The sequence below is a fragment of the Stenella coeruleoalba genome (assembly GCF_951394435.1).
Source record: "Stenella coeruleoalba genome assembly, chromosome: 1".
Classification (NCBI taxonomy): domain Eukaryota; kingdom Metazoa; phylum Chordata; class Mammalia; order Artiodactyla; family Delphinidae; genus Stenella; species Stenella coeruleoalba.
In genome coordinates, this window is record NC_137169.1 from 82,317,896 (window position 1) to 82,341,226 (window position 23,331).

At 46.8% G+C, this 23,331-nt stretch overlaps 1 protein-coding gene across 7 annotated transcripts in view; it reads right to left on the reverse strand.

The window, feature by feature from the left end:
- ABCA4 (ATP binding cassette subfamily A member 4) overlaps positions 1–23,331 on the reverse strand; it is a 184,966-nt gene that overhangs the window by 25,270 nt on the left and 136,365 nt on the right. For all 7 annotated transcript variants that reach the window (XR_013827457.1, XM_079915774.1, XM_079915775.1 and 4 more), the window contains 15 exons: positions 22,743–22,848; positions 22,540–22,614; positions 22,114–22,283; positions 20,197–20,374; positions 16,446–16,561; positions 15,273–15,420; positions 12,282–12,405; positions 11,785–11,914; positions 9,294–9,414; positions 8,806–8,868; positions 7,655–7,761; positions 5,509–5,650; positions 1,639–1,773; positions 775–878; positions 596–688 (listed from right to left, as the gene is read on the reverse strand). Coding sequence is in view for 6 of the 7 variants with exons in the window: in XM_079915774.1 (XP_079771900.1) it covers positions 596–688; positions 775–878; positions 1,639–1,773; positions 5,509–5,650; positions 7,655–7,761; positions 8,806–8,868; positions 9,294–9,414; positions 11,785–11,914; positions 12,282–12,405; positions 15,273–15,420; positions 16,446–16,561; positions 20,197–20,374; positions 22,114–22,283; positions 22,540–22,614; positions 22,743–22,848 (1,812 nt within the window). In the remaining variant the exon portion in view is untranslated. The remainder of the gene's footprint in view (positions 1–595; positions 689–774; positions 879–1,638; positions 1,774–5,508; positions 5,651–7,654; positions 7,762–8,805; positions 8,869–9,293; positions 9,415–11,784; positions 11,915–12,281; positions 12,406–15,272; positions 15,421–16,445; positions 16,562–20,196; positions 20,375–22,113; positions 22,284–22,539; positions 22,615–22,742; positions 22,849–23,331) is intronic.

The window sequence follows — 23,331 nt, forward strand, 5'->3', positions numbered from 1 at the left end:
TCTTAAAAAAACCTTATTTTAAGTGACTGTCGGCTTTGGCGCACAAACTGTTATTAATAACACATTATTTACAGCAGTCTACAATTTACAGGGACGGGATAATCCTGCTGAAGATGACTGGCATTGCTGGTTTGTCATATGATACATGGTCATTTCTCAAATTCAAAAGCATATGACATGGCAGAAAGGAACACTGATTGCTCAGGCCGTTTGGTCTCTGAATCATTCCTACCAAGGTTGTGGACTCTTATTAAATGGGTCATGGATTCTGGATCTGCTGGGCTAAGTGGTGGGATAATTAGGCAGTGGTAGTGACCCTCCCTCATCCCAACTGGGCTCTGCATTTGCCCCGATCAGAGTCCCCATCTGGAGACTCGGTGAGCCTTCAGCCATAGGCAGTTAGCTCAACAGAGAGGAGTTACATTCAGCACAACAGCTTTCTCCATCTACTGCTGCAGAATGAGGCCCCGACACCGCTGCCCGTGGGATGAGGGGGCAGCAGGACTCCCCCACATGTTAGTAGAGAGCACAGGGCCTGGTTGACTGCCCCTTTCTCCCCAGAAGGTAATAAAGGCAATCCCCACCATATCCTTACTTGTACTTGAGGTGCTGAATGGTGCCCAGACACTGAAAGGTGCCCTTCGCCATGATGGCAAGCCGGGTACACAGCGCCTCGCACTCCTCCATGCTGGGGGCGGGGGAGAGCAGGTGAGGGCTGGGAGGACCGGACTCCATTGCCCGCCCGCTCCACCCCAGTCCCTGGGAATCTCTTGCCTGTGGGAAGTGAGGACCACGGCTCTCCCTTCTCTGATGATGCTCATGATGGTGTTCCACAGCATGCGGCGTGCCTGGGGGTCCATGCCTGTGGTGGGCTCATCCTGTGGGGAGGCAGAGAGGACAGGGGGCTGGTTCCGGCACCCTCCTTGGCTGACTCCCTCTGAGCAGCTCTGCTCTCTGGCAGACAAAACACAAATTCACTCCCCCGTGGGGCAAGACCCGGGGAAGCCAGCACAGGGCATGGAAGGCGGGAGGTGAATCAGGACCGTGAAGAAACATCATGCACACCTCTAGACCCGTCTCAGCCCGTGAATGGGTTAAGGTTGATTAAGGCAATGATAGAGTTATCTTAAAAAAAAGGAAAAAATCCTCTGTATATGTTTGCAAGGAGGCAGGAAGATAGCTCAGGTGATTTTCAAGGTCCCTCCAAGGCCTGTGATCCATGCCTTCATAAACCCCAGACTACATGGGTATGGGGGCCTCAGGCCTGGTCTAGCTTTGGTGAGATCCACATGGGCTGTTGCTCCAGGCCAGTGCGCCTGTCCAGTTAGGACCCCAGACAGGCCTTGTCAGGCAGTAAAAATTTTGACCAGTCCCTGACATTCTGCAGAGGGGGTGAACTTCCCTGCTAGAGCCTGCAGCCCCCAAGAGGCTTCCCAGGAACTCACAGTAAGAATGTGTTATGACTCTATCTCCCCCCAAGAGCTGTGAACCAAACACTGGGCTGATATACTCAAAACGAGCAGAACAGGCAAAAACCCAGACAAACACAGCCCGCTGCGTTTTCTAAATCTGCTGACCCGACAACAGGATGCAGCACTCAGCTCCTGCAAGCCCTTTGGTGGTCCCGGTGGTGCTCACCAGTAGCACCAGCAGTGGGCAGCCTATGAGTGCAATGGCTGTGGAGAGTTTCCGCTTATTGCCTGCACTGTAGGTGCCGGCCAGGCGGTCTGCGTAGAGAGACAGGCCCAGGCTCTTAATACTCCAGTCTGTCACCTAGGGAAGAGAAAGAAATCCCATTTGGGATAAACAAACAAGCAAACACCCCAAACCTCCACCAACTCAAAGTCTTGGGCTCCCAGATCACACACCTTCAGGATGACAGACCCAGCTAGGCTGAAAAAGGACCACCTGCTGGCTCAGGGGGTGGCTTGTGGCCTTCAAGGGCCAGATGTCTCCTTTCCACTGTGGGCCTTAGATCTCCATGTGGTTTGGTCTGCTCCACACCCGTTGGGTGTAGCCCCCTGAGAAATGGCCTTCAGCTTTAAAAGAGTCGGACAATGCTTCTCACCCAGTGTCCTGGACTATGGCTAGGAGTAGAAGAGGAAGAGTCCTAGGGTCTGTTTAAGAAGATGGTGGGTCCCAGACCTGTTGATACCACCCCTCATCACGGTCACGCTTGAAGTCTTGTGTGTGCATCTATTATATACTTATTGAGCACCTTCTATGAACCAGGCATAGAAGGTGCTAAAGAATAATGGTGAACATGGCCATTGCTGCTGTACTCACAGATGGCAGGGGGTGGTGACAGACAACCAAAATACACAGAATAATGACAGATTGTAACAGCGCTTTGAGGGAACTCAACAGTAAACTACGACAGAGAATACTGTGTGTGTGCGTGTGTGCACGTGCATGTGCACGGAAGGAGAGCTAGGGAGGTCTCTCGGAGACAGGCCCACCATGCCTCTGCCTTCTGCGCCTCTACCTGGAATGTTCTCCCCCAGATATCCACATGGTTCACTCAGGTCTTCACCCAGAAGTCACTTCCTCTGTGAAGCTGTCCCTGGGCCACCCTACCTAAAAGTGCATACCCCACAATTCTTCCCTGCTTTATTTTTCCCCTAAGGACTTTTTACTCTCAAATGTATTGTATATTTTACTTGTTTATCTTTTTAGTGTCTGTCCCTCCCACTAGAATATAAGCTCCATTTTTTACTTTTTATTTGGAATAGTCCCCAACTGACAGAATCGTGTAAGAATAAGAATAGTGCAAAGAACACTCATAGACTCTTAGTCTATTTTTCTCTCTCCTTCTCTTACACACACACACAATGTTTTCAGACTCATCTGAGGGTCAGTTATACTTGGCCCTTCATTCCTAAATACTTCAGTGTCTATTTCCTAAGTATAGGGACATCCTCTTACATAACCACAGTACAGTTATGATTGTCAGTAAATTTAATATTGTCATGATACTTTTTTTTTTCTTTTTTTTTTTGTGGTACGCGGGCCTCTCACTGCGCAGGCTCAGTGGCCATGGCTCACGGGCCCAGCCGCTCCACGGCATGTGGGATCTTCCCGGACCAGGGCACGAACCCGCGTCCCCTGCATTGGCAGGCGGACTCTCAACCACTGCGCCACCAGGGAAGCCCTGTCATGACACTTTTATCTAGATTATTACCCTTCACAGTCTGATTTTTCCAATTCACTCAGTAATGTCCTTTCCAGCACTATTTTCTCTCCAGAACAGGCTTCAGTGTAGTGTACATTATTCAGTCACTGTGTCTACTTAGCCTCCTGTGATCAGGAACATCTCCATAGGCTTTCTCTGCCATTCCTTGTCTTTTATGACTTTGATAATTTTTAAGACTACAACCCATATATACATATATACATAAATATATATATATATATATATATATATATATATATATATATTTAAATAGAATGTTTCTCTAGATCTTGTCAAATGTTTTCTCATGGTAAGGTTCAGGTTATGCATCCCAATCAGAATATTCTGTAGGTGAAGTTGTGTCCTTCTCAGGGTATCACACCTAGGGGTATGGGATGTCCATCTGAGCCTCAGTGGTGATGGTGGTTTTGAGTACCCAGTTAAAGTGTTGTCTAATTTCTCCACTGTAAGATTATCAGGCTTCCCCCTCACAACCAATAAGCAATCTGTGGGAGACACTTTTAAGCCATAAAAATATCTTGCTTTTCATAAAAATTTCCCCTAGACTCAGCAACCACAAATCTTGTCACACCCAGTCTTTACTCTGATCCTTGCAGAATGAGTTTTGAGCTCTGCAACTTCCTGCACGCTAACTAGCTGGCTCTCAGCATCTGACTGTAGGCAAGAACCATCCCTTCTCTCCTGATTATTTACTTATCTACTTAACAATATGGAGTTATAAATCCCTACTTTTCCTCCAATGTTTTACAATTGTCATGGTATTTAATTATGTTGATGCTTAAATAGTCCCACATTTGGCCATTGGGAGCCCCTTCAAGATGGCTCCTGTGCACTTATGACATGCCTCTATCATTTTTTTTTTAAAGCACTCTTTACTTTCTGACTTAATAAGATGTTCCAGGCTCATTTTACCTATGGTGTCTCAGCCCTGGAATTTGTCAGTTGTCTGAAGAGTCATAATTCCTTTTAGTGGGGAATGGTATTAGAGATCAAAATCTGGACACTTAGATATACTCATTTTTACTGGGGTATTTTTGCGTCTTGGCCTTTTCAGAGGACAGATATATGCACACACAAACATACACACACATGCACATACCTATGTACACATATGTACAATATACATGAGCTCATACGGCATGCATGCACAAACATAAGCACACAACTATTTCATGAGTTCACAGTAATAGCTCCAATTCCAATCCATCCTTACAGGATTCTTTCTTACTTTCCCCCTTTTCATATTTGTATGTCTCTTCTTCCACACTGAGAACTCTGGCTCCAAACAACATAAACACATTTATTCATTTACTTAGTCCTACAAACCATGTAAAATTGTTTCAGAATTGCCTTGCCCATGCCACTAAAGAAACAAATCAACTAAAAAGAGCTCATAATTTGCTTGTAGCTCTTTCTTTCTGCTCTAACTGCCCAAGACTGAGGATATACTGTCAAATATTGTATCATCAGTTATTTGTATTAGTTCTTTTCCTCCCCTCCTGTATGATTATTACATTCATTTGAAATAAAATTGGATTAATTTATTTTAGCTTGCTTTCAGTGTTAGGATTTTCTTTTTGTTTTCATTTTTACCTCTTTTTCATTCTTACTGATTTAGTTTTATTTTTTTGAATATGTAGAACATTAACATGCTTCTAAAAGTTTAAACTATACAAAAAAAATACCCTGAGAGAAGTGTTATTCTCTCCCATTTCTCTCTTGCTGACCACTACATTTATTGTTTTCCAGTTTATCCTTCCTATATTTCTATTTGTAAAGGTAAGCAGACATATTTACGCTTTCTTATTTTTCCTACTTTCTTACACTAAAAATTAGCATTCCACATGTGCTCTTCTGCACTTTGCTTTTTTCACTTAACTATATCTCCTAGAAAGAACTCCATATCAGTTCAGAGATTTTCTTTGCTTTCTTCCTTTTTACAGCTGCATAAGACCTTATTGTATGTATTTATCACAAATTATTCAGCCAATTTCCTATGTCTGAACATTTAGCTAATTTCCCATATTTTATGAGTAAAATGCAGTGAATAACCTTGTGCATATGCATTTTGTACCGGATCAAAGGGTAAATGTGTATATCGTTTTGTTAGGTATTAGGGCAGGACTTTTTTTTTATCTATTTTGTTCACTGCTATACCCTTGTTTTCCAGAACAGTACTTGACACGTAGCAGACACTCAGTCGAGCATTTGTTGAATGAATAAATGGATAGCGTGCTCCAGCTTTCCCATCTCTAAATAAATGCATTCTCATAAAACAGGTTCTCGAGTAGCCATAACAAACCATGTTTATTTACCCTCTTGATGTTCTCTGCTGGTACACCTCGAAGCCGGGCATAAAGGTAAAGATGTTCTCGCCCTGTAAGCTGGTCATCGATTGCATCAAACTGAGGACAGTAGCCCATACTTCGATGGACGTCAGAAATATTGGTTAAAATACTGCAAGAAGAAAAAGCAGTTAGCAGGTTTCCTTCGCAAAGTGGGTGACCAGAGATCTAGGGCTGGAGGAGTTTCTGCCAATAAGATAAGAAAGCTGCCTCTTCTCTTCTCCCATTTTGCTTTAGAAATGTGCATGACATTTAGCAATCAGAGCAGGGGCGGTTTGGTTAGAAACTGATAAACTCCAGGAGTTCTGAGCTTTGAATCCAGTCAGATTCTCCCGTTTCCCTGTCTAGGATAAACTGAATACCTGCTACCCAGAGACAGCTATGCTTTTGGATTGGTTCACCTCTTAAAAACAAAGGGAAGATCAAATTTAAGAAAATGACTAGTGGTTTTTGATCTCTTTCAAACATTTGGAAAGTCGCTAGAGAAGACGTGTGCTTTCCGATGGAAGTAAATTTCTCCATTTGTGTTTAGTGGCAGAGATACAGTCAGTGAAAGAGGAACCAATCAGATCACCACCTACAGCAAGAGGCTGGCAGAAGAGAAGAAGAAATGAAACGAACTGAGTCTATCAACTCCCTTTGACCAATATATTCTCTCCCGCTAGAAAATATATTGCCTTGATGAAAAAATAAACTGTCCATAGACTGATCTAATTTCTTTTCCCCTTCTCTTATAGCTTAGGGTCTGTGAATAAAGGATGGATGCAACAGTATGCAACAGGATGGGACAGAGAGAGGCCATGTAGTTCCCCACTATGACAAAAACTACTTAGGTATGGCTGGGCCAATTAAAACCACCCAGAGAAGCAAGGAGTGTACTTCACCAAATTCATAGGAACTACTCCACTGAAGAACCTGAATCCTGTGTCTTAAACCTATACGTTCTTTCTAGCTTCTTCTGTCTTGGTTTTACCTTCTGGGCATCTGTGTCTCACTCGGACTATAACTCGATGTCTCATGTTAAAACCTATTGTGCCCCCACCTCCACTCCCTGCCCTTTCCCCTTTGTTACCATCATGAAGTCATTTGCTTGGCTAAGCTAGATCTGAAGATGAGATAGACCCAGCCATGGCTCCACCTCTGCCATTCCCTTTGCTCTAGACCCAACAGGGATGGCTGGGGAATCAAATTCATCCTATTTGAGCCAGTGAAGAATGCTTAGGACTCTCCCTACCCAGGGAGCATTGGGCCATATTGAGGATGGCTTCCCCTAGTCAAGCAGAAGTTGGTTAGATATCAGCAGTGCCTAACTCCACCCATCAACCAGGGCAGAGAGTTTCTCTGGGCACATCTAATGTGTGTGAGCTCTGCTGTTCAAAGGGTAGCCTGGAAAGAGGCAGACAAATGCAGGCTCATGTTCTCTGTACTGTCCTGTGCATGACCAGTCTGTTTCCATCCTCTTTATTTCAGAGAGCAGCAGGCACCCTCCCAGAATCCAAGGGCACATGCCAGTTTTCCCTTTATAGAGGAACCCTGGCCTGCAAAGTCAAGTGTTGACACAGAAATAGCCAATGCAGAATAAGGCCTCTGAGGGCCCCAAACCATCGCCCATCTAGAAACCCAACCCAGAGAAAGGATGTGTCATCACAGAGGTTCTTAACCTGGGGTCCAGGAGTTCCTGTAGGGTCATAAATGTGCTTCAGGGCTCAGTAAATTCCCCAAAATGCAAAGAACGTAGGAAGAGAGGTAATGGGAAACACTGGTGTATTTTTATAGGAAGAAGGTGCGTGTGTTCATCAGATGATCAAAGGGTGAGATGTTTATGAACCACAAAAGACTAAGAACCACTGATTTGGTACTTCTCAGAGCTTTCCTAGAATTCACGCTAACAGAGGAATCTCTTAACAATCACAATTCAATTAAATTTTCCAGAGAGTCTATGTCCTAGACTTTTTGGACCATGTCCTCTGGGAGGTCCACCCTTCTGCATATATCTTTCAGACTCTCAGAGTCACCCTCAGATACAGGGTCAATGCTTACCCTTCCTATGGTGGGACAAGGACATGGCTTAGGACCTGGGAGAGACACCCCGAGACAGGATGAGCAGGACACTCACCTCTTGCCTGCGACAGTGGCATCACCTGACGTCACTGTGCTGTCCCCAGTGAGCATCTTGAATGTGGTTGTTTTGCCAGCTCCATTCACTCCCAGGAGGCCAAAGCACTGAGGGAGAACACACAGAATTGGCCTCGCCCTAGAGCCCAGGAAGGTCTGGAGTGTCAGGCCCTGGGGCAAGTGTGTGGGGTGCGGGGAGGCATTTTAGGCCTGTGCTGCCTTTGTGGAGGTCACTAGCCATGTACGGTATAAGGCAGCAGAATGTGTCACTTTGGCATAAGGATGCTTTTGAGCCAAAGGCAAATGAGAAGAAGCAAATATAAGAAAAGCTCTCTGCCCTCCCCCCTATTTGCTTCAAAGCAGGACATAAATTTACAAGGTGTTTCCCTTGCCTCTCTACCAAGATGGACAAAAATTAATCACTGGAGCCAACTTTTGACTCTTACCAGCTTGGAGATGAAACCAGAGGAATCTATATAACAAACTTTACTAACTAGCCTTTAATCTACTATTAGTTACCCATATACTTGCCTTCCTACAATTTGCCACCCTAGAAACTATAAGTTCCTTTCCTTTGTCTTGCAACTTCCCTAAAAATGTATTGTTCCTTTGCTAAGATGCTATATAAGCCCAAGTTCTAACCACCCCTTTGGGGTAGTCCTCTCCCCTGTGTATGTACGGTACACATGGTAACAAACTTCTCTTTGTTTTTCTCCTGTTAACCGGTCTTTGGTCAGGCCAGGTGACAGAGCTCCAGCCCCAGAACCTAAGAGGGTAGCAGGAAGGAGAATTTTTCCTCCTTGACAGTGGTTACTGAGCACTTGAAATGATCTACGTGTGCTATAAGCTATAAGGTAAACACACACTAGATTTTGAAGACTTAGAACAATAACAAAAAAGAATGTAAAATATCTCATAATGTTTTATACGAATTACATGTTGAAGTGATACTATTTCAGATATATTGTATAAAATTAATGATTAAGATTAATTTCACCTGCTTTTACTTTTTTCCTGTGGCTACTAGAAAATCAGAATGACCTGACCTATGGTGGCACACGTTTTACATCTGCTGGCTTGAGAGGAGACCAGAGACATGCATAGGAGCTGATTTTCTGAGGCCCTTTCACATGTGGCCTGCAGAGTACCCACCTCTCCGGGGCGGACTCCCACACACAGCCTGTCCACCGCTGGGCTGGAGCTGCCTGAATAAATCTGTAAGGTCCAGAGAAAGTGAACTGAGGACTGAGAGAGGGTTAAGTAGGGAGGGTAAGAGAGCAAAGGATGGTTTAGGCGAAGGTTACATTTTGACACGAATGTGCAGAGAGGTGCTGTGAGCACTGAGTCTCGAAGCTGACCCCCTGTGTGGAAATGGAACGGAGAAAGATCAGCGGGGCTCAGTTGCAGTGGCTGTCACTGAGGCCCTGTGTCCGTGCCCAAGATGAATACTAGGGCAAGTGCATTGAGTGTTCTTGGAAGACAAGTTATAACACAGAGGTTTTATAACCTCACATAAAATTAGGGAAAGGAATTGCCTGGATAAGCGTATTGCTTATTCTACAGAAGGCAAACTACAACGTGCCGCCACCTCTGGTCCAACCGGCACCTCCAAACTAACGCGCCGGCAACTATTCCCTTACCTTGGTTAGTTCATTTAGCCTCAAGATATCAGTTTTATTTCCTCCACTAATAATTCTTTGTCTTTCTTCAGCCACATCATCATCTTCATCTATGATAGGCTCCTTAGCAGGCTCGGCAGTCCTAGATGAAGAAAAGAGGACAGTGAGCTGGTATACAGCATCCTTGACACTGTTCTTTTCCTCTGACATTCTTCCCACTCCCTGGCTTCTGCCTCAGCCTGGTCTTCCATCCCCGCAGGCTTGAACTCTCAAAAGGACTCCCCACAGGAGAGGCGTTAGGCATTAGGCAGAGAGGGCAAGTGCTCGAGTCCAGAGTCTGCCCTGGGCTCCAGTCCTGGCCTTCCCATGTGTGACTCTGGGCATGTCACAGAACCTCTCCAAACCTCACCTCCCTCAACCATAAGATAGGGAGGGGCTGGTAAGAGCATGTGCCTCATGGGACCGTGGTGGAGACGCACTTGGCACAGTGTCTGGCACAGAGTCAAGACTCCTAACCTGAGAGCTGTTATCATGAAAAAACCCTTCATCTATGGCAAGCACTCAGCAAATGATAGTTACTAGTGCCCAAGCCTCCCACTTCTTTTAGTCCATCAGGTTATCTCGTGCCCCCAACCATAGTTCTCCATCAGGTGTACGTTAAAGCCCTAACTCCTCAGCTGAAATCCCAGAGCCCTGCAGTCAGGCTCCACCTACCCTTCCCACCCGCTCTCCCATTTATCTCTTGGACTAACTCCTCCGCCAACCGTTCGATCTACCCATGGTCCCCAGCCCATGCTAGCCTTTCCCAGCTCGAGCCCCCGCAGGCACCGCCAGGGGCTCAGTGTTCTCGTTCTCCTGCCCTGTGGAGCAGAATCCTCCTCGTCCTTAAAAGCACAGCGTCTTCTCTGAAACCCTCCCTGAACACCCTGACCTCCACGCTTTCCTTCCTTCCTCCCTGGCCATATCCAGTTCATTACTAAGTACTGTCTAACAGACTTCCTACTATTACCCCAATCAACTTCTTTTATTCCATCTCCTAATGACCCCATTCCTTTTCAGGTTACCACTGTCTCACGCCTGGGTGCCAAAGCGGTCTCCTGTCTGGTCTCTCCCCTTCTAACCCCGGCAGATCATGTCATTCCCCTGAGCAAAACACCCCGACAGCTTTCTGCTGCCCTCAGCCTCACCAAGGTGGGGGGCATTTCACCCCCTGGCTCTGCTCTCCTCTCCAGGCCCATCTCTCATCCCCCTCCCCCTCTCCTTTCACGGATATCCTGAACTCCCCACAGGCAGGCGTGTCCTCTACCAAGAGCACCTCTTCTTCCTCCCTCTCCTTCCTCTCTTTTCCTGGTTGCTTCTCAGTATGGCCATGGCTGTCTTCTTGAAGCCAGAGACTGTGGAATACTTCTCTGGTCTTCTTTCCGGCCTAATGCGGCAGGACACGCTCAATGGTGCTGACACCAGAGTCTGAAGCTAAGGAGTCTGTTTCAGTAAATAACATCTCCCCCTAAGATGTGGCCAAAACTGCAGGGGTCCTGTAAGGGCTGAGGCTTCCGTGGACAGCGACTCCTCACACTGTCTTTCCCACACTAGAACCACGTACCGGCCATGTTGTTTTATTCTAAGTGTGTTGACACCCATTATCTCATTCAGTCTCTTTCCAACAATTCAATTCCCTGTGGATCAAAACCTCAAGACGAGTCCTCCGAATCTTTATTTACACGTGAGCACATTCAGCATGAGAGGATGAGAGAACAAGAGACAAACACTGTCGGGGAAAGCTTCTTCTGAGTGCCCCACGATTTGCAATCTGGGCCCCTGGGCTGAGCCCAGTAAACGTCAGCCTGGGTGGCAGAGGGGGCTGCCTTCTGGAAGGTTGAGCACCCACTTTGGAATGATGCAGGGCCTCAGGCAAGAGCATGGGAAGAACGGCACAGCTGGGGTGGGTCAGGGCTGGCAGGAACCCCCTTCTTCCCCAGCCAGGGGGGCACAATCACTGCCCCACCCGCTCCACACTGCACCTGGCTGCCTTCACCCCGAATGTCACCCCCATATTACTCCCTTCCTTCCCTGCCCTGTCCCCATTCTCAAATCTCTAACTAGCATAGGGGCCCGCTTTGTCTATTTTCTCATGAATGCATAAATCTATTTCCTAGTACTTTGGATACCAATGAATCATTATCATTTGCAATGCTATGATCCGATTTAATATGACTATCTGTTTCTTAAATGAATGGGATTAAATATTAGCGATTGAAATTAATAGCATTGTATTTTAAACACTTTAAAGTTTAAACTTTTAAACTTTAAATACGCACAAATCCTAATGTGCCTATTTTAATGTACCTCTCTTTGTATTATTCAGAACAAACCAGGCTTCGAGAGCATAAAAAACTTTATGGAGTGGGGCTCCTGAGGAAAGAGATGACCACTTGGATCTGAAATCAAGTTTCCTGACTGACAGGCACAAGGAGCTGGCCTTGGCACCCTCAGGGCAGCGGCGCGAGCGTACCATAGGCTGAAGAAGAATTGGTACTGGATGAGGAGGGTCAGGAGGAAGTACACCAACCCTTCTACTGCCATGGCAACCAGGTTCTTCCCAATCAGGTCCCACTGGAACAGATTTGAAGAGTGCTCCTCACCTGGGGATGGAGGCCACCAGAAATCGACAGGAATTAAGTCCACTTAACTGTCCCAGCTGTCCCCAAAGACGTAGTTACAACACTAGGCTCAGCTAGACTAGGCCTTATGCAAGGGATTAAGTCAGAGCCAAACCCAGGTCTCATACCGGCTCCTCAAGTGAGAGTAGGGAAGAGTAGGAACTGCCCTTGACCCCTCCTAGTCTCCTTAGCCATGGAAACGGAGGCACTCCGATTCCTTCTAGTGTCCAGGAAATCCCAGACCAACCAGGTGACCCCGGCCCCAGCCCAGGCTGCAGGTCTGTCATAGGAACTCCCACTGCAGCCCTCCCGGCCTTGGAGGATCCAGGGCCATGTGATTGCTACCCACCAAACCGGGCATAGACGTCTGTCACAGCCTGGCTCAGTGCCAGGTCAATGAGGCCCCGGCCCAGGCAGAAGTGGGGGAAGATAACGAGCAGCTTCCTCAGCACGGCACTGAGCCTGAGCAGTGTCTGCAATACAGAAAAGCAGGGCAGTCAGTGATGGAGGCCAAGCTTGGCTGCCCCTCCTGAGCGGGGTGGGGCCTGGATGCCCTCACGGACCAGGACCAGTGGAAGGCCTGCAGCCAGGGGGGATGCAGCAGCCAGGGGGGATGCAGCAGCCAGACTGGCTACCGGAGGGATCTGTCAAGCAGATAGGAGTTCTGGAATACTCACAGGAGGTGCCTCTAGCCGGCAGCCTGCTTGAGGAGCTTTCGCTGCAGACTCGCTTTGGCAGTACACAGGAACGCCCCAGGGCTTTTGTTACCAGGAGATGCAGCTGCTGGGAGTGTGGCCCAGGGCTCTCTCCTTTGGTACAGCTGTGAGCCACACTGGGGGCTGAGGCTCTGTCACTGGCAATATCTTAGCCTAGCTTGTACCAAACGGGAGAGGGGCCCTGAGCATCTTCTAGCTCTGCTTCTCAGCCCCCACAGGACAGCTACAGCTGTCTGCACCTGTCACCAGCAGGAAAGACGGCTGGAGACTTCCCCTGGCGTCCGGGTTGAGTTGTGGGGACTTGTTTTCGGGTGGTAGAAGGTGTTTGCTGCCTTAGCCTCAAGTGTCGGTGTCAGGCAGAGGGGACGCCGGGGGGGGGGCGAGGCTGACCCGCTCTTCTGGCCCAACCCTGCTGCACAACCTCCTTCCTCTCCAGCCTCCGAACTTTTGCTCACGTTACCCCATCTCCTTCTATCCACCCCTCCCCACGGGCCCACCCCACTACTCCTGGAAGGAACTATGCTCTCTTGCCTCTAGGCCTTTGCACTTGCAGCGTCTATTGACCATTGCTATTAGCTGGAAAGAATGCTCTTTCCCCTCCTGCTCTCTGGCAGACTCCTGCCCTTCTTTAGAAAGCTAGCTCAAATAACCCCTTCTCTCATAAGCCTTTCCAGATTCCCACGGTAAAATATCCAATCCTCTCTCACAGGACTTACCACATTGCCATGATTAATTATTTGTTTACCTGCCTATTTTCTGCACTAGTCACTGGTCCCCAGAGAACAGGAACTGGGTCCAAATCATTTTGGTGTCCTTCCTAAACACCTTACACATGATTAGTTCACAAAAGGTACCTCATTGTTTATTAAATGGGATAATAAAATCCTACTTATTCCAGGCCAGGCTCAAACTTAATTCCTCTACCAAGATCCTCTTGGCCCCCACAGTCCAGCTGTTTTGGCCCACTCTGGTCTGTAGTGTTTCATCTGTCTTGCTCCTTTGATGTTCGGCCATACAGTGCCTTATGGAATGTCACGTACCGTGGTTTATATCAGTTCCTAACTTGGTGTGCAGGTCATTTACTGACTGGAAGGGGAGTTCCTGGGGCCATGCTTGTTTATATCAGCACATTCATCACATGGTGCTTACCTAGTGGATGCCTCTGGGACCTGGGGAGCCTCCTGTGGCATCCTGGGAAATTCTGCAGCATCTATTCCACAGTTTAGGTGAAAGAAACCAGCTTTTTTTTTTTTTTATGCAGGGGAGTGGGTGTGCTCGGTAATTGTTGGCTAAATGAGTGCAGCCCGCAGGAGGGAGGATGTTTTGAGTTGCTTTAAGCTATTTAATTATTCTGAAGTAACAGGCTCGCCTAAGACTTAGTGAGCTGTGAGCCTGTGACAAAAACAGCTCTGAAGAGCAGCATTTTCAGTCTTCCAGGATGCTCTGACCATTGGCAGAGTCTGTATTCTCATCTACCTCCCTTCTGGGGTCTGACTGTGACATGGTACGTTTTTTTATCAGTCATGGGACAGATGGGGTTTTGCTTCTTGTTTAGTGGCCACAGAAAGCCTTACAAGATCAGGGAAAGAGTCGCTCTCAGGAGGCCATTGGACTGGGTGGTTAGTGCAGGTTTGCTTTGGGTCTTCCCAGCAGCGCCCAGAGGCAGGAGTGGGGACAGGGGCCACAGGACGTCTGTGCAGATGCTCTGGCTGGTACCAACCCTCTCAACTTCAAAGACCTTCTGAGAGAGGGAAAGGCTAGAGAGGTGCTGGGGACACAGGCACACAGGAGAGCCCACCGATTCCTGGGTATGTTACCAGGACAGTCATGGCCAGGGCTCAGACACAGGGGACTGGGAGAGGGAGTGTGGAGCAAAGACAACCCTGTAGTCACAACCACTGTTTTTAGGATTCATTCTTGTCAGTTCTTTCTGGACAAGGAGAAGTCTGGGGGTGTGAACGGGACAACTGAACTTCATAGCTCATAAAAATGAGTCACTCAGCACTCCAAATTCCTAACCCTAACCTCAGGATTAATTTTCATGTACAATAGTATATGTTACTCTGTTACAATATATGTAAGAAATTGGGAGAAAGGTTATATATGTGTTTGCTTATATGTCTCTAGAACACATAAGAAACTCATATGAAAGGTTGTCTCTGGAGAAGAGAACTAGGTGAGTGGGAAACAGGAGTAGGAAGGAGACTCTTCATTGCACGCCTTTCTGTTCTTTTTAAATTTTGAAATCACATGAATGCATTACCTCTCTCTCTCTGTGTGTGTGTGTGTGTGTGTGTATAAAACCTAACACCCAAAGTCCCCAAGGAAACCTTCTTGAAGAAGTAAGAAGATCTAAAAGCTTAGGATTATGAAAGGTCATTTATAACTTGCAGAAAGGGTTCAGAAAACCATGACACTCAGAGCACACAAATGAACAAGGAGCTTAAAGAAAAAAAGAAAGGAAGGAAAGAAGGGAAGGAGGGAAGGATAAAGGAAAGGAAGAAGCAACATTCATTTATACACTAAGATTGTACAGACACAGTGCTTGCCTCTGGCTCTGCTTGACCATCACACTCTCCAGTATCCTAATAATCAAACAAAGAAGCTGAGAAAGTTATGCTTACCTGGTTATTCTCAAATAATTCCAAGATGAAGGTGATGGCACTGCTGTTGATGCCGATGAACAGATTAGCACAAGATAAGGCCACATAGGCTGTGCTGGGGACATCAAATAGGAAGGATGCTGGGTACATCATGGGAATGACTGCCCATCTGTGTGAAATGACACAACACAGTGGACGGAGTTCCAATTTCCGTTCCATCTACTGTACCCCTAGATATAATGCATTCCCCTCTCACATGGGGTGGTATGTTTGAACTGGTGAGAGTCCTGGGGAAACCGAAGAGATACTTCTTCCCTTGGTCTTTGCTCTTCATCTTTGAATGGAGATAACAATGCCTTTCCTGACCACCTCATGGAGTTTTTGTGAGAAGCAAAAGCTGTGAATGTACTTTGTAAATTATAAAGCCTTACATAACATAGGAGTGTTCTTCCCACTCTAGTCTGGCTCAGCAAAGCTGGGCTGAGATCCCAACAGGCTCATAGTTCATTGTAGCTGACGTGTCACAGTCACACTGGTTCCTGAATTCTCTATTTCCAAGAGAGATGAACGGAGACCATTGCTCTGGCAAGACTCTACTGGCCCCTGATAGGTAGGGCCAGGTATTATGATCTCCATTTTACAGATGAGGAAACTGAGGCCCAAGTGGGGTGAATTACTTGCCCATAGTTACATACATAGTAAGTGGTGGGCCTGGATATAAAGTTGCATGCTCTAGAATTCTACTGAACTTAATCCCTGTGTTATCCTCTGGCCCTGACCCAGAGCAGCTTTTCAGGTGCAGTCTCCCATGTGCAAATAACCCTTGGCTGGTACAGGAGTCACTGAGATGGACGGACTGGTCACAGATGAATGAGGGTCAGAGCTGAGTGAGGAAGTGGGGAGTGATGGATTCCCAGACTTTGGTCAGGTCACAGTTTGAGTGGAAGAAGATTAAGATTCAAGCCCTGTGGGGTGTCTCCATTGTACCCGAATGGATGAGTGGACTGAGCTCCAGGAATCCCTCTGTGCGTGGAGTCGGAGACAGAAGCCAGACAGATTCCTGGTCAGCAGCCGCAGACCCTGCTGGGAGCTGGAAGCTGCCTTGGCACTGCAAACCCTGGTTTTCTGTCAGAACTGCAGCCTCCTCCCCTGGCTTCCCTTTGGCAACATTAGGTAATGGCCCACACAACTCACCCGTACAGCATGAGCAGTGCGACCAGGGCTGGAAGATTGTCTGAAGAAGTGTAGGCTTTCTTCTGAAACCCGATGAAGATGCCCACCACCAGTGCAGCGCTCACAGTGTAATTCATCTTGAAGAGAGAAGAAGGGAGGGAGGCACTTAACCTCTCTGCACCTCTGCTTCCTGTTCTGCAAAATGAGGGCTGGGCCAGCCTCCTCCAGCACTTATGTTTTGGGATTCTGATTCTATTCGTCTAAACATTTCTTGGCTAGCGAACGTATGTTAAGTTGTCCTTAGTCCTCCTACCCCATGCCACCCCCACCTCCCTACACAGGAGGGGGGGTACAGTCTGTATCTTTTGAAAGAATGAATTATAAAATTCCACCTGATCTCTCCTTCTCTCCTTCCAATCAATCTCAAAGTCCTGTTGCTTCTACTTTCTAAGCATGTCTCCAGAATTCAGAAAAGCTTAAAGTATAATCCTTGGCCTCACATCACTTCCTCCCTTCCCTTCGTACAGAATTAAGTCCTAAAGCCAGCAGGCTTGACAGGGAAATGTGGGCAGCCACGGTGGGGGGAGGGGAGAAGTCAGAGTGGTCCCAAGCAGAATGAGAGCCTAAGAAGGGTGAGAAGGGCATCCACGGAGGTGGACTGGTGTGCGGTGTTGGAGCCCCAGTGGGGTCAGGAGGGTGTCTTTACAGGGGGCTGATCTGTTGCGGGATATCAGAGCCAGAGCAGCACGAGGAGGACCTGCGCATGGCGGAGGGAGAGGAGCGTGTCCACACAGGGGAGAGGGCGAGGGCAGAGATGGGGCTTATTACACACAGGTGTACTGCTCAGGTAGGCACATGAGTCAGGGGCAACAGAAACCAGGTTCTCACTTGTGCAGAAGGGAGTTAAAAATATGGAAAGACAGAAAACCAGAGGGAGCCTGTGGTGCTGGATTGGAACTAGTGGTTTTAGTGAGTGTTTTGTTCAGTGTATAGATAGACAGAGAAGTATGGATGTAAATGTGTGTACGTCTGTGTATATACCTGCATATCTCACCTAGCCCTCTCCACCGAGAAGGCCTGGGACCAGTGAATATATCTAACACCGAGATCTTGGTTTTTGAGGGACATTTTCCCCTGGAAGGAACCAGAGCTCCTTGGGGGAGACAGTTGATTCCAGGGTAGGGCTGTGGGGAGGAACATCTTGCTGGGCAGAGACCTTGGAGGTACTCAACGAACGTGGGGACACAAGTCAAGAGGGCACAGGAGCCAGCTTGAAGGGGCTCCAACTGGCCAGACTGGGGGTAATCTGAGCACCAAAATCAGTTAAGAATGGTATCAGATTGTAGTCTGTTGATTAACACAGGAACCACAACTCCATACAAGCATAAATAAATACATGAATAAATGGAAAGCTTGATAACAAACAAACAGAATATTTACATAACTTCGAAATACATCTCTCTAAACTCTTATTAATTATAAGGAAAAAAGTAACTTTACAGTGAAGAAGTTCAGCAGACACCATCTTCATCAAGTAACCGAAGTGACCATCATCAGTAATAGGACAAATTGAAATCAGAAGCTACCTGACAGGATGCAGTGAGCAGGACAGAGCATCCCTTCATGAAACTGCAGCCATGACCCGAATCCAACCATGAGGAAGCATCAGGCAAACCAAAATTAATGGACTTTCTGCAAAACAACTGGCCTATGATCTTCAAAAGCGTCAAGACATGAGTGTCAAGGAAAGACTGAGAACAGTCCCAGGCTGAAGGAGACTAAGGAGTCAGGACAACTGAACGCAATGCCTGATTCTGAGCTAGCTCTTTTTCTATAAAAGGCATTATTAGGGAAATTGACGAAACTTGGGTGGGGTCTGAGGATTAGATGGAAGTGATACATCAGTGCTAGTTTCCTGATGTTGACAGTTGCGTTGTGATTGTATAGGGTGAGTCCTCGTTTGTAAGAGGTACACATTGGAGGTGGCTGGGGTGTGTATGTGTATGTGTGTATGAAGGGACATCTTGTTTGGAAGTTACTCTCAAATGGGTGAGGAAAATAGTTTTGAACGGTGTTTACAACGTTTCTGTAAGTTTGTGGTTGTCTCCTAATTTAAAAGAAAAGAAAAACAGATGATATATAAAAAATAAGAACTTACAACATCGTCTATGCACTGTGTGAATGATATAAACAATGAGTATTTGTTCATTTATTCAACAATGACCCCCAGGCCAAGGTTATCTTTTCGCCACTGGCTAAGGAGGGTGCTTAGCTCCAATACCATAGCTCCTTGAGTTCAGATTCCAGGCCAGCCTTAAAATTCTAGAGCATCAGGAAGCCTGCTGGCATCACAGTCACTGTCTCCAAACCCTTCATTAGGCTGCTAAGTGTCTACTTTGCTAGTATCATCTCCCATTCAGACACCCATTCTGTCCTTCTGTCCACCAATTTCTCCTTAGGCTCAGAGATCTGTCTGTAGTCAGGCACACACATGGGTCAGCCCCAAGTGTTAATTCTATTCCTTGTCTTAAAAAAAAAAAAGTTGAATGCAAAAACCCAGCACTTTAGTAGCTTTTCGGTGCAGGTGAGCCTAGCTCCTCTCATGTTTTAAGCACAGGGCCAACTTGGGTGGCTGCAAGGGATGTTCTCATCCAAAGTGAGGTTTATGGGCTCTGACCTCCTCCCCATGTGTTCATAAGTGTTTCCTCACGTAGACAGAAGAGAGGAGGGAAGATTAGTTGGTACTGATGATTTCTGGCTTTATATTGTTAAGTGACGGCTGCTTAGTAAGTTGAGTAAGATATCTGCCATCATTATTAAAAGTCATAGTGGAAAAGGTTGTTTGTGTTGGTCTCCATCGTGATATACACTATCATCACCATGAAGTGGAGACTCGCGTTAGTCTTAGAATGCTGAGATAAAACAAAACATCTTGTTCCCCAAGACGCCTGGAATAGGCTGGAGTTAGCATCATAACAACTCCCACATTATAACCAGGCCTTCACTGTCAAGTCATTTTGACCCTGTGGCCTGTCGCAAGGTAACCCATCCTGACCCCTCTCTTCCCCCACCAATCCTGATCGTGAGAGAGGTGGTAGTCTGCTGTTGATTTGATAAATAATTTTTTCTTCATGTTCCCCCAAGTGGTAGCTAATCTAATATAGTGAAGTTCTGGTTGGGTAGGCAAAACAAGGCCACTGGGTAGGGTTCCCAGATTTAGCAAATAAAACTATAGGATGCCCAATTAAATTTGAATTTCAGACAAACAACCAATAAATTTTTTAGTGTAAGAATGCCATATTTGGGGGCGGATTAGGATATACTTATACTAAAAATTGTTCATTGTTTTATCTGAAATTTAAATTGAACTGGGTGCCCCTTATTTATCTGGCAACTCTACCACAGAGCAGTTTCCAGTTTACCCCTTTGAGGGTGGGGTGGGACCTAACGAGAGGATGCAGTGTGAAGCGCCTCTTGATATCATCTCTTCAGCTCCCGGTTGTTCTCAGGAAGGCCAGCCTCAGTGCTGCAGGGCAGGGATTATCTGGTGCATCAGAAGGCCCCTTGTGCAGGGCCTACAGAGTTCCCACTCAGCGGTTGCTAAGCTGTGCCCAGCATCTTGCCCCAGCTTGGGCCCTGGCCACATCACCTTCCAGCATCCCTGGCCGTCCGAGAGCCCCACCCTGCCACGTCCCTTCAGTCAGAGCACACACAAACGCCCACCCACCTTGGGCCCACGGGGGTGAGGGAGGTGCTAGGTCCTGATACTTACGATGTCCCAGAGGAAGTTGGTCAGCCAGTAGATGGCGGGGCTCACTCCACTGACAAACTGGAGGTGCTTAGCTTTGTTCACCCTCTCCTGGATCAAGTAAAGGACAAAGCTGGCAGGGACGAAGGACATGGCAAAAATCACACAGATGGCCACCACAGCATCCACAGAAGTGGTCAGCCTGCAGAAGGACGGGAGACAGAGGGAGAGAGGGGAGGAGGAGCGGAAGCAGGAGAAGAACAAAGTCAGGCTCTCGGAAGCCCTCACCAATGCCAGGGAACCACCTCCAGAATCCCCTTCCCCAGCCTGAAGCTTGTCATCTCACTCAGCTGTGTAAATCCAACTGGGTCAAAGGCAAATGGATATCTGTGCATTTCCTGTTCTACGTTTATGTTGAATATTAAGGTCAATATCAAATATTGTCCCCTGTTAATATAAAAGTCTAGTACATTTTCTTTTTATTACATTTTCTAATTATTTGTTGATTGTGTATAGAAACGGATTTTTACATTAATCTCATGCACTGCAATGCTCTTATTAGTTCTAATAATTTGTCTATAGATGCTCTTGAATTTTTACGTAGATAGTTATAGGGTCTGTGAAAAGAAATAAATTTTTAAAACAAAAATTTATCTTTATTTAAATTATCTTGTTAAATCATGCTTTCAAGAAACATCGTAACATAGGGAAATGTTACGTTATAACATAAATTTAAGTAAAAAGGGAACAGGCTGATTATACAGGATGTTGGATCTTATTCACTCTTTCCCAGATCAGATAGAAAGCATTTGGCTAAGGGGGAAAGTGTGGGCTGAAATCCAACCCGACCTTCACATACAAGCCAGGCACTCTGGTGTAAGCCAGCGCCCGCCTTGAGAAAGGAGCACCTTTTCCTAATTCCCACAGAGGCACCATATGTGCTAGTCGCTGCTCTGTTAAAATTACAAATAGCTTGATCCACACACACACTAAGATTATAACAAATTACTGGAAGGAAACACCCAAAAATGTCGAGAGGAAACACCCTAAACTGTGTTGGGTTATAAACACTAAGTTCTTAAAACTCTATTCTATAAACTTTATTTAATGAACACATACTATGTTATATACTATTTTTATAATCACAAGAGACTCCTCTCTCATATTTCATATTCAAGAGGCTTGGCAGGAGGTATGGAAACTTGGGCTAAGTGAGAATGGACATAGACTACTTTTCCTCAGTCGAGGGCCTCAGAGGGTGTCCTGAGGAAGGTCCCAAGGGCCCAGGACCCACCCAAGTTCAGCCATGGCCCTGGGCACGTTCAGGGCACTTGGAGTATATTGGGTCCCCTAACTGCCTTCCAGAAGGAGTTTGCTCTAACAAAGGCATTCTCACCAAATGTAGGCCTCGAATAAGGCAAACATGCTACAAATTGCAAAAGAGTGAGGTTTTTACTGCTAGAAGCTGAGCCTAGGCTTTAGGAAGGTAAGGATCTGTCGACATGTCCGAAGCCTGACTGTCTGGGGGAAATTACTGGAATCTAAGATAATTACTACTGGGGCGATGAAAGATTTACTGAACCTCCCAGTTCCTGGCAATCATTTTGCATACTGGAAAGGAGAGTATTTGTGTAAGCTCCAGGAGCAATGTGTTATCAAGAGCCAAAAGGGAACGGAACCAAACATATGCTTACTTTCCAAATAAATATGAGGAGGAAGAACGGCCACGCAGTTTGGCACACGAAGTCTTATGTTCGTGTGTGTGTGTGTGTGTGTGTGTGTGTGTGTGTGTGTGTGTGTGTGTGTGTGTGTGTGTGTGTGTGTGTGATTAAACAAACTTGCCATCCAGCCCAGCAGCTTCTGCTAGTGAAAATCCTCTCGGGGTGTTTAGAGTGGAGAAGGTGACTAGAAAGCTGTGCGGCCGGGGCCTCAGTAGCTTACACTGTAATTTCGGAGAGCTGCTCCTTGGTCAGGTTCAGAGGCTGGCTTACAACGGTGATGCCATACTCCTCGGGGTTCCTGTCCTCGAGCAGGCTGGCCCGTAAGATGGCGTTGTGGGCCACGTTGAGGAAGCTGACCAGGGCATGCCAGCCTTTGTTGTTAAACCACACCTAGAGGGCGGAGATGTGGCTTTGGTAGGCTCTGCTACTGCATAGGAGACTCTGCACTAACAGCAGCTGTTTAAAGAAAAAATGAGCTGCAGGAAAAAAGAATGTGAGAGGGAGGAAGGTTTTGGCCGCTGGGAGACATTCCATGCCAGATTTAAACAGGAGGAGGGATGGAATTTAATTAAGTTGGGAAAATAAAAATACAACAACCAGCTCACATGAGTTTTTAGCTCTAGGGCAGACTGTGCAGGGCCAATACCTTAATGTTGTCTTCAGTTTCTAGATGTTTAAGGAAAGCAGACATCTCTTTAGAGGCTTCTCTGGTGAGAGGGCCCTGGAAAACCATAATAAACAACCAAGAGGTTTTTTTTTTCCCCCCTTCCCTTAGCGTTCATGATCATTTCTATTTCATGATAACTGGCAAGTTGAAAGTCCTACGAGATCTCCAGTCTGTTTACATACCCCGCTCACATTCATTAACTGGCCAAGGTCACTTAAAAATCCAACAAGGGCTTCTCCAGTGACGGGGGGAGCCGGGAGCTTTCCTCCAATGGAAATTCCTCCGTACCTGACAAGGGAGCAAGAAGTCCTCAGACCTGTGCCATGAACCATGTGTGTGTGCCTCGTGGTTGCCGGAGCTCTCAGTTTCAGTAGGAAAGTGTGTATTTTTGCAGGAATTGTCTGGCCCATCGGGAAACATAGCTCCCCTTTACAAACCAGCTTTAACATCTTCCTCACTGCCTCCAGGACTGACCCCTTCGGAGCCTGGTGTCTGCGCACCTCTCCAACCTCACCCCTCCTCAAGCCTTCCCTCCAGTGGCCCATTCCGGCCATGCAATCATTTCCAGAGCTCACAGTGGTCCAGGCTGCCTCTGTGTCTCTCTGCCTTCGCAGGGCTCCCAGTTTCCCCGGGTGCCTTTCCAGCTCATCTGTCCTATGTGATCTTCTCTTTGAGGTCTTCCCTGACTTTCTCCCAACCCTACCAGTGGTCCTTTTTCTGTGCTGCTTCTGTACTTTGCAGGTACTTCCGGTGTGCTGGACTCATCGAAAC